Below are 19573 nucleotides of genomic sequence, written 5' to 3'. Positions count from 1 at the left end.
AAATGGTATATAATTTAATACCACTTCTTGTTCTACGAAACTATTATATAAGTGTTTAGCGCTATCCATGCAAATTAATAATTCTAAAAATACTGTTTTTATTTTACTAGAAACTACTCGTTCACTATTATGGTGAAGAGATATTATGTATTTTTTACAATCTTCAAAAAACTGAAAATCTCTAATTGATTTGCTTTACGTAGAGGTTTCCAAAAGTTGAACTGCTTTATGTTTTTTGAATTTAAAATATCGAGTAAATTATTTATTGCACGTATGAAAGTCCCTATACAAGCATGAAAGCTTTGAATCCTGTGAAATGATGAATTGCATGTCCTTTGCTATTTTGCATTTTTTTTACACGAATATATAGAACAGGAAGGCATATTTTATGACATTGTCAAATAGGCGGAGGCGAATACACGGTTGACTCACTAAGAGAATAGATTATTGGATTTATCTTTGCACGATTTTTAGTACGCGTCACCACCTCTATTTATTTGTTTACTCTATAGTTTAGCCTTTAGCCCGAGATATGAAGTAAAAATGATTATTTGAAATATTGTTTGATATTTAGAAAATGAAATAAATTAAATGCGGTTTACACATGTGTTGTTTTAATAGTGATTTTGTTGATAGAATTTATGCGCGATTGTCGAGCCGGTCGGAAGAAGGTTCGCGAGCGCGCCACCGTCGGAAAGCCTCGCGATTCGCGAATGACGTTCGAGAATCGAGCGACTCGGCGGTGAGATGCGAGCGGCGTCGCACTGAGAGCGCTATACCATCAATAGGCGACGACGCCGAGAAGGAGCGTCGGTCAGCCGGTCCGGAGGAGAGGACGCCTTCTCGTCCGCACCGTGCGTCGAAGGCGGCGCGCGGGTTCGCGAACGCGGCCGGCGCGTGCGTGTGCGTGTGTCGGTGTCGGTGTCGGTGCCCGTGCCCGCGCCTCGGACTGCAGCTGCCCGCCCCTGCCTCGCCAGCGGGCTCGCAGGTGCGCCCCCGACTTCTCGTCTCTGAACCCGGGGGGCGCGTGAGAAAAGGCGACGGCTCCGAAGCGCCCGGCGCGTGGCCGCCGCCTCTCCCGAACCCCCCCGCGCGCCCCGCCCCCTCCCCGTCCCTTGCGCCACCGGCCTTCTCCGACGCCACCTTTGTTTCTTCTTCTTCCTCTTCGTCTCCGTCTTCTTGGTCTTCCGCTCCGACGTTGTCGTCGCAGAACGCAGGACGCAAAACTCGTCTGATTGTCGCTCGGACGCCATCCCGAAGCGCAAAACAAAACAATCGTAAACAATAAGCTCGCGGAGCTTTTGACGTTTTCCTTAATCTAATTAATGACGTCGTCGTTTCCGCGGTGGCGTCGGCGCTAGCTTTGGCGTTGGCTTCTGTTCGGTTTTAAACTATCCAAAGAGGTGACGCGTGACGCGGCGTTTTTGATTTTGTGTTTTTTCCCATCCAGACAAAGGAGATAATCGAGAAAATCTGCGCTGGCGCGCCCGGATAACATGAACCATACGACTGGCGCTGACAGGCAGCCAGTTGATAATGTACACGAAGTTGAAGAGATGGAGACTCAGGAATCGGGTGAGTTCGAATCTCGTTTTAAAATATAAATGACAATATATTAATATTAGTATATCATATGAACGCTAGATTTATATTCTGATTTGATTTTTTTGAGTTTGACAGTTTTTACCACTTTTTATACTTGAATTTTTATACTATTTTTAATGTCACCCATCTAGTGCTAAATTAAGTCTTTCAAAATGCTAAATGCTGACATCTATTGATTATAAGCCATGATAGTTTAAAAATGTCTAGTCACATTTTTTTGTCTCTCAAACTGCTTCATGATGTCATCTAAGCATTGACAATTTACAGAATGTTTTACAAATTTCAATTTCAACTTCAGTTCTTCCTCTTCTATTTCCTTATTCAAAACTTGGAATCCAAGATCACATACACCACTTTCCACTTGTAAGAAATAGATAAGATTGCCACTTGTACTATTAATGAAACTTAATGATGGTCTTTTTCAATGTAGACGTGTCTACAGAAACTCATCGAGAACTGATTCATTTTAAACATTCTATTAACACAATACCATTGTTTTCACTATTATCCAGGAATGAGGAATCTGCAGAAAAATAAACGAGTCTTAAACATTTCAATTTCATATAACAAAATCACAAGTTAAACTGCTTATTGTCAAAGATGTTACTAATATTATATTAACTAAAATAATTGAAAAATATCGATATCCAAAATTCCAAAGGCTCAAAAATCAGATATTAAAAATTCGTTTTAAGGCAGTGTTAACAGATTTTTTCTATACATATATTCCACCTATTTATACACTTCTAATAATGAAATCAGTTACCATAAAACTATGAATCGCTCACCAAAAAAATAAAATGTATTTAAATAATTTGAACAGTGATAAATTGAAAGTTGCACAACACCCAACCGTGCAACTTTGACATTTTGTTCAATATTTACACAATGTAACAAACAAACATATTTCTTTCAACTACTAATAAATACAATGAAAAAGGCACTTATCTTCAATAGAGAATCACACTTATAAAAACTTCTATTATTATTATTTATACATATCATATACTTTAATTTTCAAACTATTGTCGTAATTAATAGTAAAGCTAACAATATTTTTAAATCCGGGACTATAACATCTTTCCATTTTCACGAGTGAGCCGAAGTTACGTATTTAAGGTGATTTTTCTTCCGATATTGGTTTGTCTCTGACATGGTCTGGAACGAATCAACACCAATGAACTGACACACCTTAAAAATTGTTCAAACTTCCTGCAGAGTCATATTCTGACCGATCCAATGTCATATCTTCTTCTGAAGAATCTTAATATCGAAGACTGATAATGACTCGCAATCTTGCACTTATGTGGACTTTTGCCACAAAAACTTCTTCATCTTCACTAGAAAGTTGGGAAAGATGATCGTCAAAATGTTTTTTCTCTTCCATATATTAGAAATCCCAGAAGAAAAGATGTTTTTTTTTAATGAAAAGTATTTTTCCTATAAATAATTTATTTTACATTATTATTCTACAAAATAATCTCCATCGATAGATACAACCTTCTTCCATCGATCAGACAAGTTTTTAATCTCAAATTTGTAAAAATTGACTGGCTGTGAGTTAAAATATTCAGAAAGAATTTTTTTAACTTCACTAACACTCAAATTTTTTACGATCTAAATTATGTTGTAGAGACTCAAATAAATTGTAATCTGTTAGTGCTATATCAGGAGAATATGGAGGGTGAGCAATAGTTTTCCATTCTAGAGCATTAACCAGAGATCAAAAACGACAATATGGTGACTTAGAAACTAGGATCAAAACATATAACGATATATCGACAAAGTTGAACGGTCGTGCGAATATCACAGTGTAAATCGACCGTAAAGTGTTAAAAATAAAGAAATAATTGTAAATGTCATAAGGTTTGGTATTTGTTATTTTAAAAAAAGTAAAAATATTTCATCGTTATTTTATTATAATCTGTATTACCCGAACTTCACTCTCCGAAAGTTGTCCTAGTGGAAGTTCGACCGAAGTCGGTCAAGGTCGCAGTTTTTCGAATAGCGTTCGCACAGCCGGGAATTTCATACGCGTGCACGCTTCTCAACCTCGCGTATTATAACTACGTGCGTGTTTTAAACACAAAAAAAATTAAAGCCAAATGGAGAAAAAGGAGATGGTGGATGATTGCAATGCACCGGAATAGATCAATGTTAGTAAATAAGACATTTTATGTTGAATCGAGGCTTCACTGTCACTAATAAATAATAAACAGGAAACGTTCAAGTGTGCAACTAATGAATAATTTCTATTATTTTTTAAGGAAAAGTATGGAAAGTCAATTTGCTGAATTGAGATTTTATATACAATATATAGCTTAGGTCTTTCTCTTTATGATACATGCAAAATTGACTGCGGATTTTTGCGGTTTTTAACACATTGCATACCTTAAAAATGTATTATTCTTAAAAATGGGACGGGGCTTAGTCGCGAAAGTTACGACCTAAAAATTTGTTCAGAATCACCAAATATACACATATTTAAAAAAAAACGATACCGGGTATGATAAAATGCTAGTCAAATACTTTTTCTTAATATAAAACAGCAAATTTGTGACATATACAATTTTTTTTTTTTACGCTACGCGGCTAAATTTTTTTATTACGCTACGCACGGCCGTTAAACACGGAATTCCTCTTCCTCGGGCCTACAATTAAAGAAATGTTAACGTCAAATTTAAAATACAGTTTTGTAATGATTGTAATTTTTTAATAATATGGTTACCGTGGTAAAATCAGTAAACGTCAAATTGTGGATCGCGTACTAATGAAATAAAATAAAAATTTGTTTGGAATGACTAAATATATACATATTTAAAAAAACGATACCGAGTATGATAAAATGCTAGTCAAATACTTTTTCTTAATAAAAAACAGCAAATTTGTGACATATACAATTTTTTTTTTACGCTACGCGGCGAAATTCGCACGACCGTTCAACACGGAATTCCTATTCCTCGGGCCTACAATTAAAGAAATACTTTAAATAATTGTATTTTTTAGCACTTATAATATTATATATTTGACTAAGAGCACTTATGGAATCAACTAAAGTGGTGAAATAATTTTGGCCGTCCAGATCGGGCAAAAATACCAAACAGTGGCGCGATCGTGAAGACGCCCATATTAAAATTGAATCGTTCTATCTCAGTTTGCGATAAACCATCTCTATCTCTCTCTCTCGTCACGCGAGAGAGCGAAAGGGGAAGTATCTCGCCGCTCGCGCTCGAAGCGTCTTCGGGTATTACTTTCGGAAAGCGAGGGAATTTTCGGAGGCGACGAAGTCGGCCGCCTCGACCAAAATTACCCCCAGTTTACCTCCCGTTCGCGGTGACCTCGGAGAACTTGCGAGAGATTTTAGCGCGGGGACAACCGAGCTCGACCGAAGTAAGCCCGAATTTTCACATTATATTTCCCGTCCTTGGCCAACTGTCGCCTACTTTCGGAGAGTGAAGTGGAAGCATATCATTTTTATTTTTCAAATATATATACTTAGTGATTCTAAACATAAATTTATTTTTTATTTTATTAGTATGCGATCCATAGTTTGACGTTTACTGATTTTACCATTGTGAATATAAAAAAAACGATCATCACGAAACTGTATTACAAATTTGATGTTAAAACGTTAACTAATTAAAAAGTAATGATATAAAAAAATTAAGTTTAGGTTAAATTTTCTCAAATAAGCCCCACCGCACTGCTGTATTTTTAGAAATAATGCCCGGTATGCAATTTGTTAATGCACTACACTTTACTTTACTGTGAATAATATATAGGGAACTATACTGCAGTGCTGAATCATATATTATGTGGCATTTATTTATCAACATTGCTGTATACTATGCACTTATCAGATGTTAAAATAAACATGTGTCAAGGAGAAAGTCAGGCACAATATAGCCAAATTTATTGATTCTTGTTTTACATTTTAATTCTGATTTTTCTATCGATTTTTTGCATAAATATTAGTGATGCACAATCTTTTTATCAGTAAGGCTACCTATAAGTTCGGCAGATAGCAAATTATGCAAATGTATCCTAGGGTATACCATCCACATCCATAGTTGCATAAGACGCAAGAGTAACTATGTACGTATCTGGCCAAGTTTCATGTTAAGCGTTGCGCCTGAATCGATGCTCCACTTGACTTCCCACCTGGGGTATAGATAGACATAATCACGATTGGTTATACATTTATTGGCAGTCTCCTATTTTTGTTAATAACGGATGTGGGAAGAAGCGGTCAAACATACTCAATAGATCTCGAGGAGAGAGAAACAATTTACACATTTATATATCATCAAATGAGTGTTTCATCCAAAAGGCTTGAAAAATATTTTGATTTGTTTATGGATAACTTTAAAAATGGCAGGCTTCACTACAGGTTGCATAGAACTCTAAAGGCATAGAAGTTCAACTTGGACGACACCATGTCTCAGTGAGCAGAAATTCTTCTTTCTTCACCTTAAGTGCTGCAAATAATGTAGGTAGTACTAGGCAATCCCACAGGACGTGCACTGAGCCACAAAGGCAGCTCGGAGATCTCTGAATCCAAAGATATTAACATAGGTACAGAAGGCCCTTTATCTGTTCAAGATCTATGCTGTCCGAATTCCCAGTTGTATCCAGTGCTTAACGAGTCAGCTACTGTGAGGAAAAATTAAAAATAATTCTGTACTTTTTAGTTTGGTTATAATTCTCTTGCCATTCTTCTAGATTGTGACAAGTTCTTTTCCGATGATCACTACCGAGCGGTTATATATATGTACTTATAATACAATCTAAAACATGGAATTAGACAAAAAAATTTTAATCAATGATGGTCAGTTTAAATGTTATTTTTTTAACAAGAATCGTCAGAAAAATATTAATTCCTAATTTCTTACACCAGCTGAGAGTTTCATCGGCAGGTATAATATGACAACATTTGGCTGTGATAGTTGACTTCCTCATGTATTTGTTACGTTTGACTATTCTTTTTTTACTATCAATTTGTTATGACAGCTTGTCATTTGTGTCAACTGCCATCAAATTCTGATGAAATAGTGTACATTTCTATGATTTTTCTGTTTGTCACGCAAACTTGTTGATTTGCGTATTGACTAATAGATTCTCCGATTTTAAAGTTTTGTTTATTATCATGTATTGGGCTTAATTTCTATAATTTCTTAGTGATATGGTTAAAGTGAACAATATTGTACAAATTATCCACGTACAGAGAATGTTCAACTCCAGTCTTCCCCTATAAGCTTGTTTACAACTTTATTGGTGTGATATTTCACAAAAAAACTCAGTTTCAATTTCAAGACAAGGTTTTCCCAACATTTGATATCATATTTTGTATTGATTCTTTCATATTATATTGACAGTGTTCAATGATTCGTTGGCTTAAATTTTGATTTTTATGCCTTACGTGTATTAGACCAGTTTATATGTAGATCCAGATGTTGGTTTGTTTTCTGGTGAGAATTATTTATTCTCATGTCTCATATTGGATGTTGTTTTTCAAAAAGACTTGCGCCTTCATCTTCACTTTCTGAGTTGAATTCTTTTTCTCTTTTAATACAAAGATCACTATTGTCACTCACAATTTTAAAACTCTATTCTTGCTCTTTTAAAAGTTAGTGATTAATTAATTAATTAATTTTACCCAAGGGCTTCAGTAAATTCTGGCATCAGGCCAAGTAAAAAAACGCACTGACTATTCTGTTTGATGACCCAAGATCTACTGTCCGGAGTGGCTCCTGGCGCCTGGCGTAAAGAGTTTTTATGTGATAAAGTAACTTTCTATTTTTTATTATTATAGAAAGGCCTTAATGTGCTTTCTTATCTCTCGAAAATAAGTTTTAAAGTAGTGGTTCCTAGAACTGGAAGGCTGTTCAAAATTTAGTTTATGGTATGCTAAGACTAAAAACATTTCTAATGTTGTTAAGATACTTTTGTGGCTCTATTGCATAGTACTTGATAGGATACACTTGCCAGGTTGTGCACATCGCACGACATGTTGTGTTTAGTTGCGTTCTCAGTACTGGTTAATAGAATTAATGTACTCGATAATAAATTTCGGTATTAATACATTTTTTAAAATACATAATCCTAGAATTCTTTGATTTATATTTTTCTAAAAAATCGTAAATGGTATCAATTGTATAAAAATGTGATCGTTTACTAGGACAGATATAAAATATGAACTTATAAATTAATAATAACCAATTAGTCCCTTGCTACTAAACAAATTAAATAATCTTAATTTTTATTGATCTTACAAATTATTACTAACAAGATGAAAATAATTTACATGTAATAATAAAAAGCAAAAAAATAAACGAAAAATATTGACTGAAAACAGTTTTTGCAGTTTTAATCAATTTAAATAATAATGCTAACTAAACATACTTTTCACTTATGAACGTTTTTTAGTATTGCATATGCATAATGCGCATAATAATTCTCATCTTAAAATAACAAGTACTGAATTTTTTGTTATTTTGTATATATTTATATACTAATTCTATTCAACAAACAAGCAAATCATTTAGTGTTTAATTTTTATTTTATTTATTTATTATAAATCTGACTATAATGACTTGACAGGTTTCCCCAATTCGTCATGATGACCTTTGTTCAAAATTAATATTAAATAAAGGAATCGACTTATGAGCCTGAATGTTTGATGAAGCCTGTTTGCATGTTTTGTAAATATTGTATTTCTTCATGATATATTAAAGAAAAGTGGTATATAACTTATATTATTCTAAATAGTTCCATTGCATACAATACAATACGTTGTTCCATAAAACGAATTGTTTGTGCATTTATATAAGGTTAATCTTTGGAAAAGGATTTCTTGCAGAGTTATTCTAAGGTTTCACTGTTTTGACCAATGCTCGCTCGCTGCCGCTCATTTGCATCTGTCTAATAGTAATGCACAAATAATTCGATTTATGGAACGATTATTTTATATATTGCTCATTTAAATTGCCCTTACAAAGTGAGTGGATTTAAATAAAAAATCAGTTTCTTAATTATTTGTACATCTGCTTGTGTAGTGTTGGTCAGACAGTAAAATGGGAAATATTCCGTTACTTAAAATCAACTCAAACTATAAAACTTCCTAACTCAAAAATAAATCGGATTCATTTTTTATTTGTATATAAACATAGTTTCATAAGTTACATACATAATTAGTAGTAAATTGACACGGTTGGCGATTTGAATTAAAGTTAATATAATTAAATATATTCATTCATTGTTGCTACTTGACAATAAACGCATGCATGTTTACTGCTAATTTTCGCTGGCAAAAATCACTAATCGCTGGAAATATTTAATAGAGAGACATTCTCGAGAGAGTTACATTAACAACTTGTGTTTCACTGGTTTTGAATGTAAATTCAGTTATTATTCGCTGCGATTTTACTTTCGTTAGATCTTTGTATGTTTCCTGATAAACTTTTAAATCACGTTGGAACTGCATAGCTCATTCGGCATTGTTATCATATGTTAAAAAAATGATTGCCAAGTTTATTGGCTATTGGAGCTCTTATAGAATTAAATTTGCAGTTAATGGAACCACTTCTTCATCATTACTACTATGAACTAACGTTGAATCATCAACATTCTCTGAAACAATCTCTAGAATTTGTTCTTCATTAACACTTTACCGACCGGCAGTTTCACTACCAGACTTACGCTAAATACCGGCACTTTTTCGCAAAACTTCGTGAATTTTACCTTTTTTATTTAAATTTATGTATCTTTTGATACGGTCCGAATATTTCGTTGAATTTTTCTAGACATGTTATAAATGTATCAATGCATCAATTCAAGTTATTATTAGATGGTTCTCAACATGTGGTTCGCCGGAAATAAAAAATAATTATTACTTTTCCTTATTATTAGATTTTTAAAATGATTATCTTGATTTAAAAATTATAAAAACAAATAACCTAAAAATTTTAATAAAAATAATTTAAATTGACTTAACCAGCGGTTCTCAAACTTTTTTAAATTTGTTAAAACTTTTTTCAAGCAAACTTTTCTTTTGTATTGTGACATTTTTACTAATACGAGTTTACTGATATATAATTCATTTGCAATATTCACTAACCGTTGTAATTCACTCCATCGTAATGTGAAATCTTCCAGGCACATACACAGATAATTTACATTGTCTTTCACGTGTAAATCACTTTTCACAATAACTAGTTATATAATGAAAGTTTAAAGTGTCTCGATTTTTTACCGTTTTTCGCAATTGCAACAATATTACCCCATATCGTTTATATTTGGTTTCAAATATTCGTAATTTTGCATTTTTCAGATATTCTGGTTAAACCCGATTCTTCCTTATGGTACCACAGATTCTATTTTTTTTCAAATATATTTTTTTTGCTATTTCAACACTGTTATAAAAATTGTCCATATAAAGATGATGCCATTTGTAATTATTGTCTGATGTTAGATGTGATATTGAATCTTGTAACGAAATTCCAGATCCTGAATATATTTTAAATTTCGATATGTATCCTGACACTAATTCACATACCATTCTTATCACTATACCGTACTTTGTGAGCTTACTGGGGTTCTATACGTGAAAATTTAATCTTCCACACCATGGGATCATACCCTCATCCAGAGATATGTTTCGGCTTGGTTTGTACATATTTTTTAATCTTTCGGAGAAATAATCAATTATTTTTTGTACTTTGAACAGTCATCCTACATTATCAGGAACATTTTCATTATTGAAAAAACGCAGGTAACGTAATATTTGCTAAAACCTATTTCTACTCATGGTTTTTGTAAATATCGGGGTTCCTATTAGTGGATTAATTGTCTAATACAGGTGTAATGAGCCTTTTTTTACCAGGCCCATTAGCAATATCAACTCAAACCAATTTTTTTAATTCTGGTACAGTTACATCCACCCATTTTTTAGATTCTATTTGCAGTTTGTATCTGTTGAAGTGTTGATTATGGCGTCTATTCGTTTCTTTTGCAATAACGGGAAACAAGTCATCTTCAATAAAGTTTTGTTTCTTGTAAAGTGTCTTCTAAATATTTTTCTTGTTCATCTTCCTCATTGCTCATGAGCATGTGGACGATTTCTTTCATGAACAGAGGAATCTAAATCACTATCACTATAATTTTCATTGTCACTTGGAATATCTATATATATATTTAACACTATATTAAATAACATAAACTGTAATTATTTTCACGTAGATTCTACACTCGTATCTAACTAAAAAACTATGTTTTATAAACAGTTCGTTATATTTTTCGAATATTCACTCGAGCACACGAAAACCAGATGCACTTCACACGATAGTATAACTTAAACTTAATTCTTATCCATAAGCTTTTATGTGCATCGTGCTAATAATTCAAAAATAATAACCCCACTTTCTAAAAAAATTCCCACTTTCTAAAAAAATGTGTCACTGAGATTCGGTACTTCCAGTAAGCTAGTAATATCTGACGGGAGATAATATTTACTCACATAAAATATGTTGGAATTTCCTTATAACAGGATAGAAAAAAATACAATAGAATCTTACTAATCTGACAATCTTGAGATTCTCAGTAATCCAATACTATCTAATGGTTAATGATATGATAAATATTTAGTGTCTTGTACTTTTTATATATGTACATCGTATTTTTTAATTTTATGTAATTTGACTTTATTTCTAAATAAACCCATTTACCCAATAAATTATTTTTAAATATACATATTTATATGTTTGTGTATAAAATATCATATTTTTTCTTTTTTTACACCGTCCGAAAAAAAAATGTGCTGGAAAAAAGTTTTTAGAAATTTAAAAAAGTTTGAGAACCGCTGGTTAACTCAATTTAAATTATTTTTATTTAAATTCCTAGATTACTTGCTTTTATAATTTTAAAATCATCAATCAATTTTAAAATCTAATAATAAGGAAATGTAATAATTAATTTCTATTTCCGGCGAACCACATGTTGAGAACCACTTAATAATGGCTTGAATTGATGCATTGATACATTTATAACATGTCTAGAAAAATTTGTTTAAATATTCGGACCACATCAAAAGATACATAAGTTTGTCTGGTAGTGAAACTGCCGGATGAAAGAAATATAAAATATATTTATAAAACCTTCGCATTTGTCTAAATATAATTTAAAAAAAAAAAAAATTAAAATAATATGAAAATTCATATATTTATTTAGTTATCTCTTAAAAAACAGCAAATAAAACACTAAACATATATTTTTAATTTGACATGGAAACGAAAACATACACAGGACGCCAATTGGCGTCTGCGGTGTTTAACTTTCGGCACACTCAGGACGCCAATTGGCGTGAGCGGTAGGTAAAGTGTTAAGTACTTCATCAGCTGTCAATTATGCAATATCTTCAATTGTTGTTTGCCAATTGTATATGATGATGTGAGAATATCAGAACGTAATTCAGACATATTTATGGATACAAGATTTTTGAACTTTATATATTCTGGCCAAGTTGGTTTCCAGCGTGCATTTAAGGTGGATGGCTTTAATTCGGATTAAGATATGGGAGCATATTTATCACAGTTTATTATGGTAATTTTTTACATGGTAATAAGTGTAAGTGTAATTTTTTTTGAGCTATTGTTTATTTTTATTTTAGAATATTAAAATCAAAATTTACAAGCCACTAGCAGTTTCATGAATTAATGAATGTTGAGATTGGTTTTAATAATCTGTGTTAATGTTGGTATTTAACAGGCGCATACGGCGAGATACATTCCCTTTCGCTCGCTCGCATATTAAGTGACGAGAGTGAGTAAGAGATAAGGGCGTGCATTAAATGCGTTCTGCACGCCCTTATCTTTCACTCACTCTCGTCACTTAACACGCAAGCGAGCGAAAGGAAATGTATCTCACCATACGTGCCTGGTATTTAGTATTTAATCTACGAAGTGAAAGTTGTATTCTGCAATAAAAGTCAAGTGTTCAAGAGTTGTTGGGCTCGGTAGAACTGTATTACTCATGATTTAATGAATGAATTATAATCCATTAAAAAATAATATAATTATATATAATACATTTCTAGCAATCAACTAAAACAAAATAATTAGTTGAAAAATTCAACAAACATGTGTTTTTAAATTATATACCTGTTAAACATTTGCGTAGTTTTGAAACAATTAAAACTATTGTTTCATGCAAATATGTTAATTTTTACAGTGGATATTGCAGATATCTTAACGGATACGGGAGGAGACATAACCGACAGGGATGTCAATGGTGAGATCATAATCGGACCGCAGAATCAAGACATTGGCGCCGAAGGAATCGAAGTACGGCCTTTTCTTAAATAATTACTTTAATTTCTTAAAGATCTTCGACTAATAATGGTATTTTGTAGGATTTAGACATGGTGGACGACGAAGCGCGATCAGAGGCCACGTTCAGCTTCACAGTGCAGAACTTCAGCCGCATAAAGGAGTCCGTTCTGTCGCCGCCGTGCTTTGTGAGAAACTTACCATGGAAGATCATGGTCATGCCGAGGAATACGCAGCCGTCGGAAAGGCCGCAAAAGTCACTCGGATTCTTTTTGCAATGCAATGGAGAGAGCGAGTCTTCGAGCTGGTCATGTCAGGCCAACGCCGAGTTGAAGCTGATTTGTCACAAGCTTGACGCTGATCACTTTTCGAGGAAAATCCAGCACATGTTCTTCAACAAGGAGAACGATTGGGGCTTCTCCCATTTCATGTCCTGGAGTGACGTTTTGGATCCCGAGAAAGGCTTCGTAAAAGACGATGCGATCACATTAGAGGTGCATGTCACAGCTGAGGCTCCTCACGGTGTCTCTTGGGATTCTAAAAAGCATACTGGTTATGTTGGTGAGTTAATATTAAATTATGTGTGCCTTTTATAAAATATATTTTTTAAATATGTTTTTTTTTAAATAGGACTCAAAAATCAAGGAGCCACATGCTATATGAATTCTTTGCTGCAAACATTATACTTTACAAATCAACTTCGAAAGGCTGTTTATAAAATGCCAACAGAATCAGACGATAGTACACGATCGGTGGCTCTGGCCCTTCAGAGGGTATTTCACGAATTACAGTTCTCTGATAAGCCAGTCGGCACAAAGAAGTTAACGAAGAGTTTTGGCTGGGAGACGCTCGATTCGTTTATGCAACATGATGTTCAAGAGTTTCTTAGGGTAAAATATTTTATAAATTATAGATTTTTTAATCTCAGGACATTTATTTATTATTTGATTTATTTAGGTATTATTAGATAAGCTCGAAAGCAAAATGAAGGGAACGTGCGTCGAAGGAACTGTTCCAAAGCTCTTCGAAGGAAAGATGACATCTTACATTAAGTGTAAAAATGTAGACTGTAGTAGTACTCGCCTAGAAACTTTTTATGACATTCAATTAAATATCAAAGGAAAGAAGAATAGTAAGTTACTTAAAAAATAATAACATTATCATTGACAATATTTACTTCAATTAAATTATTCTTTCAGTCGATGAATCGTTCAAGGATTACGTGTGCACTGAAACGTTAGATGGCGATAATAAATACGACGCCGGTGAACACGGTTTCCAAGAGGCCGAGAAGGGCGTCATTTTCGCCTCATTTCCGCCTGTTCTACATTTGCATTTAATGAGATTCCAATACGATCCCGTGACAGATTGTTCTGTTAAATTTAACGATCGGTATGTTCATATTTTTACGTGATTTAAGTTCGTAATTCGTAATTATTTTTTTTTGTTTTACAGTTTTGAGTTTTACGAACACATTAATTTGGATCAGTATCTGCAAGATAAATCTGGCCTAGGAGCCGATTACACTTTGCATGCTGTTCTGGTTCACTCTGGCGATAACCACGGTGGTCATTATGTCGTCTTTATAAATCCGAAAGGCGATGGAAGGGTATGCGATCAGTTAAAATATTTTATAATGGGAAATTTTAATGTATTATTATTGATTCGTTATTTTTTATAGTGGTGCAAGTTTGACGACGACGTAGTGTCTCGTTGCTCCAAGCAAGAAGCTATAGAACACAACTTTGGTGGGCAAGAGGAAGATATGACTTTGACCGTTCGGCATTGTACAAACGCATATATGTTGGTATATATTAGGTGAGTTGTTTGCATAGTATATATTTGATTATATTAACGATTAGGTATTAATATGGGTCGTGTTTTAGGGATTCACAATTTAAAACTGTTCTGCAAGAGTGCACACAAGCAGATATACCGAGTGAATTGGGCGAGAGGTTAGCCGAAGAAAAACGTATTGAAACTGTAAGTGTCTTTTTATCGGCGGATGTGTTGAATTATTGAGTGTATTTGCTTATTGGTTCGTAAATGTTTCAGTTTAGAAGAAAAGAACGAGTGGAAGCGCATCTTTACATGACAGTGAACGTATTGCTTGAGGATTCGTTTGACGGTCATCAGGGCAACGATTTGTACGATCCGGAGAAGGCGACCTACAGAGTTTTAAGAGTGAAAAAGCAAGCGACTGTTCAAGATTTGCTCGAGATGCTGGCTGAGAATTTTAAATACCCGATAAATCAACTGCGACCGTGGCCATTCAGTGCGCGGTCTAATAATGTACGAACAACGGCATATTCGTATACGTATACTCTAATATATTTATTTGTCGTATTGTAGAGATTGCTATTTACATAAACATTATATCTATTATTTATGAATATTATTGGTATCCAGAAAAAATATTTGTGCACAATTAGTACGAATTATTTGACAAAGTGTATAATTTTTTCTGGGTACCTCTATATATCCGTAATGTATTTTTACATAAACCGTTTATAATACAGGTAGAGGTAAGTGGACAATTCGTGGATGACTGCCCACCATCCGATTACTCTTCCTGACACCTTGAGTTTAGAAGAATGGATTATAAGATATGTGAATGGCAGTTTTTTTTGAAGATTTAATTTCTGAATGATGCGCTGTAACTTTCCAGCGTTCATACTTAGATTGTTTCGTTTGTAATAATTTCAAAGGACGTCAAAGAAGACATCACGTCGTCTTGTTATTATTAGATATGTTTTATTTTCAATTTATTATTTATAAAAATTGCAATAATTGACGATCGGTCGGGTTGGCGCTTTTTTGTTATCCAAACGATTGAGGTTAAATTCCTTTTTATATATATATATATCTCTATATATATATAACGCTTTTGTATTATTTTGCGGGCAATGTTTTTATTGTTGTTGTTACTTTTTTGTTGTTATTCACGCGAGGGTTTTTAAAATATGCGTGTGTGCATTGAAATTAATATTCAAGTAATAATCGTGATATCGAATAACACACTAATATTTTACTTTCCCAGTTAAATAACTCAGTATTAGGGATGGGTTTTCGGCTCTCAATACTCTTGATATCTCAATACTCTAATCTTTCTCCGGAGCAGTAGCATATTTACTATGCATGGGGATATACAATGTTCAGGACGCATGCTGTCCAAAATAACTTTTTAATTATTAAAATTACATTTATGGCCTAAATTGCGCCATTTTCTCAAGTGATGTACTAGCAGTGTTTGATTCAAAATCCAAAAATTTCTCACTGCATGGTGATGATAGGAATAACATGTTATTATTGTTATTATTTTTTTGTTTAAATAGCTTTATTTATGAATCAAATTTTCAAGCTACACCACCGTTTAAAAAATATTTAAAATATGTAGTTTTTTTATAAAGTAATATACTTTTCTTCTTCTTTACTATTTGTATTTGTATTACTTTAGAATTTGATATGAAAAAATTCGATGCTAAGTTTGGAAAATGTCCATTCTATAGTGCAATAGGTAGTATATCTATCGAAATCTATTTAAAAGGTATGTAAAAATTGTTTGAGAGTATTGAGGAATTTTAATAGTGGCTTATATCTGTTTAAGAATAAAAGGGTTGCTTTAAATAAATTTACGTAAAAGTCAATTGCACGTTTGCGGGCTTCATTGTTAGTTTATTCTTGATAATTACTTTATTTAAACAATCGATCTTATGTATATATGTTTTTTTTTTGCTAACCTATTATTTGTGTATGTATATAATACAAGATATTTGACAAAACTGACTCAATTTCTTATGTCTTTTGAATTTTTCAGACTTGCCGGCCGACTTGTCTAGACATTGTCAGCGACTTGAATAAGACGATGGTCGAAATAACAGATAACACGACCATGTGGAATCTGTTTTTGGAGCTGTTGCCTCCAGATTCCGACCTCACGTGTCTGCCGCCGTTCGACAAGGACAACGATGTAGTGCTATTTTTCAAAATGTATGATCCTAGAATGAAGAAAATACACTATTGCGGACACCACTATCTACCGATATCTAGTAAACTGACGGATTTGATTCCCATATTGAACAAAAGAGCAGGTGGGTGATTTGATTATTATAATGATTGTTTATAATTAATGCACTTTATTACTATAGTTTGCTCTTTTTTATATTCTTAGGTTTTCCTCCAGACACTTGTCTTACACTGTACGAGGAAATTAAACCTGATTTTGTTGAAAAGATCACCAATTACAACGATCCGCTAGAAAAGGTAATGATAGAGATAATTTTATATCAACCTTACATTTGTTTGTGGATTTTTATGTATATTGATGTTATCAAATTATGAATGAATTTATTTGTATGCTCTTCGTAGATAGTAGATAATTCTATATCTGTTTATGTTTTCTTAAATTAATATTTATAATTTCATGTGTTTTTTTAATATATCGATAAATAATGGTTTCTACGACTTAATGAAAAAATTAAAATGCACATGAAGTGGTTAAATATTAAATTAAACGTTGAACGCCTTACCTGTAGGTAACGTTAAACATTCAAAATAGAATACATTGAATTGACTTGGCAGGTTCTGGATGAGTTGATGGACGGTGATATCATCGTTTTCGAGAAGGAGGAGAAGGACGAAGATTTATTATTGCCCACATGTCAAGATTACTTCAAATACATTTTCAATAAAGTAGAAGTACATTTTATAGACAAAACCATACCTAATGATCCAGGGTATGTATTTAAAAAACATATATAAACAGATATATTTATTAGATTTAGTGTAAGAATAATGTGTATAATAATTTTTTTAGGTTTGCAATGGAATTGTCCACACAAATGAGGTACGATCAAATGGCTAGTGCAGTAGGTCAGAGGTTGAATGTAGATCCTTATTTAATCCAGTTCTTCAAATGTCAGAGGTTAGTTTTTAATTATTTATGATGTATAAAATCAACAATTTTATGTATGTGTTTATAAATTAATGGTTATTTTCAATTCATAGTTACAAAGACATTCCTGGAACGTCGGTTAAGTATTCCTATGATGGTTATTTAAAAGAAATGCTCACATTCTGTAAACCTAAATGCCCAAAGAAGTTATTCTATCAGTTATTAACGATAAAGGTTAACGAGCTGGACAATAAAAAACAATTTAAATGCACATGGGTATTTTTTCTTATATATTTTTATATTGATTTAAATATATCAGTATATATATTAATACAAATACATTTTTAGGTCGGTCCGAATTATAAAGAGGATAAAGACCTCATATTATATCCAAATAAAGGAGGACGCGTTTCTGACGTTCTAGAAGAGGCGGCAAAAGTAATCGAATTGTCACCTGATGGTACTGGACATTTGCGTATTGTTGAAGTATCTTGTCATAAGATTTTGCCCGGTCCGGATTTAAGTCAGCCGATCGATCAATTGTTTGTCTCCACTAGTGCACCTAAAGTGTATAGGATTGAAGAAATTCCGAGAGATGAAATGCATTTGGAGGTTTGTAATTATTTTAATTGTATTTTAAATGTGAGAATGTTACTTTTGGTTTATATTGTAGCAATTATTGTTTTTTTTTTTTTTGTAGGAGGACGAACTACTTGTAGCTTGTGCACATTTCCAAAAACAAGTGTATTCGACGTTCGGTATACCGTTTTACATTAAAGTAAAGAACAATGAACCTTTTACCAGCGTTAAAGATAGGATGCAGAAGAAATTGGAAATTCCAGATAAAGAATGGGATAAAGTGTGTATTTAATATATATTTTTTGATTTATATTTTTGTGATGATCAACATTATTCAATTTTTAGTTCAAATTTGCAATTATTTCAAATGGAAGGCCAACTTATATCACGGAAGATGAATATATTATGAATATTTTCGACTTACAACCTAATTCCAGTGAGTTACGATACAATGATAAAAGTATTTATATATGGTTTTGTTATTTTTGTGCTTGTATGTTTTAGACGTTACAACTCCAAAGCCTTGGATCGGTTTGGAACACATAAACAAAACTCCGAAGAGGTCCCGCGTGAATTATCTCGAGAAAGCAATCAAAATATATAACTAAATGACCTGATTTATATATTGCATATATACATATATAGTTTGTGCTGATTAAAAAAAATGTTAATATACATAAATATTATTTATTATTGAAAATATAGCTTGCTCAAGACTGACACCCCGATTAATGACTAAATGTTTGTTGTCAATTGTCAGCTTCTCTTCTTATCCCCAAAACAAAGCTGACACTTCCGGGATTTTGTCATCTCAATATTAAGGCAGAAAAATCATGTGCGATTAGAAGATGGTTGCCTCGTGACATTATTGTTTGATCTATTTTATGAAGCCTACTTTAAAGTCATCGATTGTAAAAAGAGAATCAAAAGTTATATATCGATATTTTAATATTTTTGAAAGTGAGACGTTACTTTATATATTCACTGTTGGAAATCCAACTGTTGTTACTGATTGTATGTATATTTGACAGGAAGTGGGTGGGTTTTTCATGATCTATATGTATAACTTGTGCACTGTGGAATGAAGGAATGATTTTTATTATATAAAGCTACAATTCTTCATATAAAATACAATAATAATAATAATAAAATAAACGAGTTTACATCAAGCTTT

At 32.8% G+C, this 19573-nt stretch overlaps 1 protein-coding gene across 8 annotated transcripts; it reads left to right on the top strand.

Annotated features, from left to right (window-relative positions):
• The first annotated feature begins 733 nt into the window (after positions 1–733).
• On the top strand, positions 734–19080 carry Usp7 (Ubiquitin-specific protease 7). 8 transcript variants are annotated; one of them, XR_015811955.1, is made up of 20 exons: positions 734–988; positions 1451–1575; positions 12841–12941; positions 13010–13487; positions 13557–13816; positions 13884–14058; positions 14126–14318; positions 14382–14535; positions 14608–14744; positions 14813–14909; positions 14982–15218; positions 15446–17017; positions 17098–17189; positions 17520–17662; positions 17743–17850; positions 17934–18096; positions 18169–18432; positions 18521–18679; positions 18745–18835; positions 18904–19080. XR_015811955.1 is itself a non-coding variant. In XM_088201919.1 (20 exons), exons 2-20 carry the CDS (start codon positions 1497–1499, stop codon positions 19005–19007), a joined length of 3309 nt encoding a protein of 1102 aa, XP_088058045.1. In that variant the 5' UTR covers positions 734–988; positions 1451–1496; the 3' UTR covers positions 19008–19080. The 8 variants fall into 8 exon arrangements, 5 of the variants coding, with proteins under 5 accessions (XP_088058045.1, XP_088058041.1, XP_088058043.1 ...); XR_015811954.1 differs by having other exon boundaries at positions 17508–17662; XR_015811953.1 differs by having other exon boundaries at positions 12829–12941; positions 17508–17662.
• The last annotated feature ends 493 nt before the right edge of the window (positions 19081–19573 follow it).

The sequence above is a fragment of the Plectrocnemia conspersa genome, unplaced genomic scaffold, assembly GCF_051122295.1.
Source record: "Plectrocnemia conspersa isolate PC_06_02 unplaced genomic scaffold, ASM5112229v1 ptg000013l, whole genome shotgun sequence".
Taxonomy (NCBI): Eukaryota; Metazoa; Arthropoda; class Insecta; order Trichoptera; family Polycentropodidae; genus Plectrocnemia; species Plectrocnemia conspersa.
Note: the sequence above shows the minus strand (reverse complement) of the source record. Positions and strands in the feature narration are given on the sequence as shown.

Coding starts and splice junctions, on each gene's coding strand:
- Usp7 (XM_088201914.1), top strand. CDS start 1,497: ATGAACCATACGACTGGCGCTGACAGGCAGCCAGTTGATAATGTACAC. Junction 14,059..14,125: donor TATCAAAGGAAAGAAGAATA/GTAAGTTACTTA, acceptor TTATTCTTTCAG/TCGATGAATCGTTCAAGGAT. Junction 17,018..17,097: donor CATATTGAACAAAAGAGCAG/GTGGGTGATTTG, acceptor TTATATTCTTAG/GTTTTCCTCCAGACACTTGT.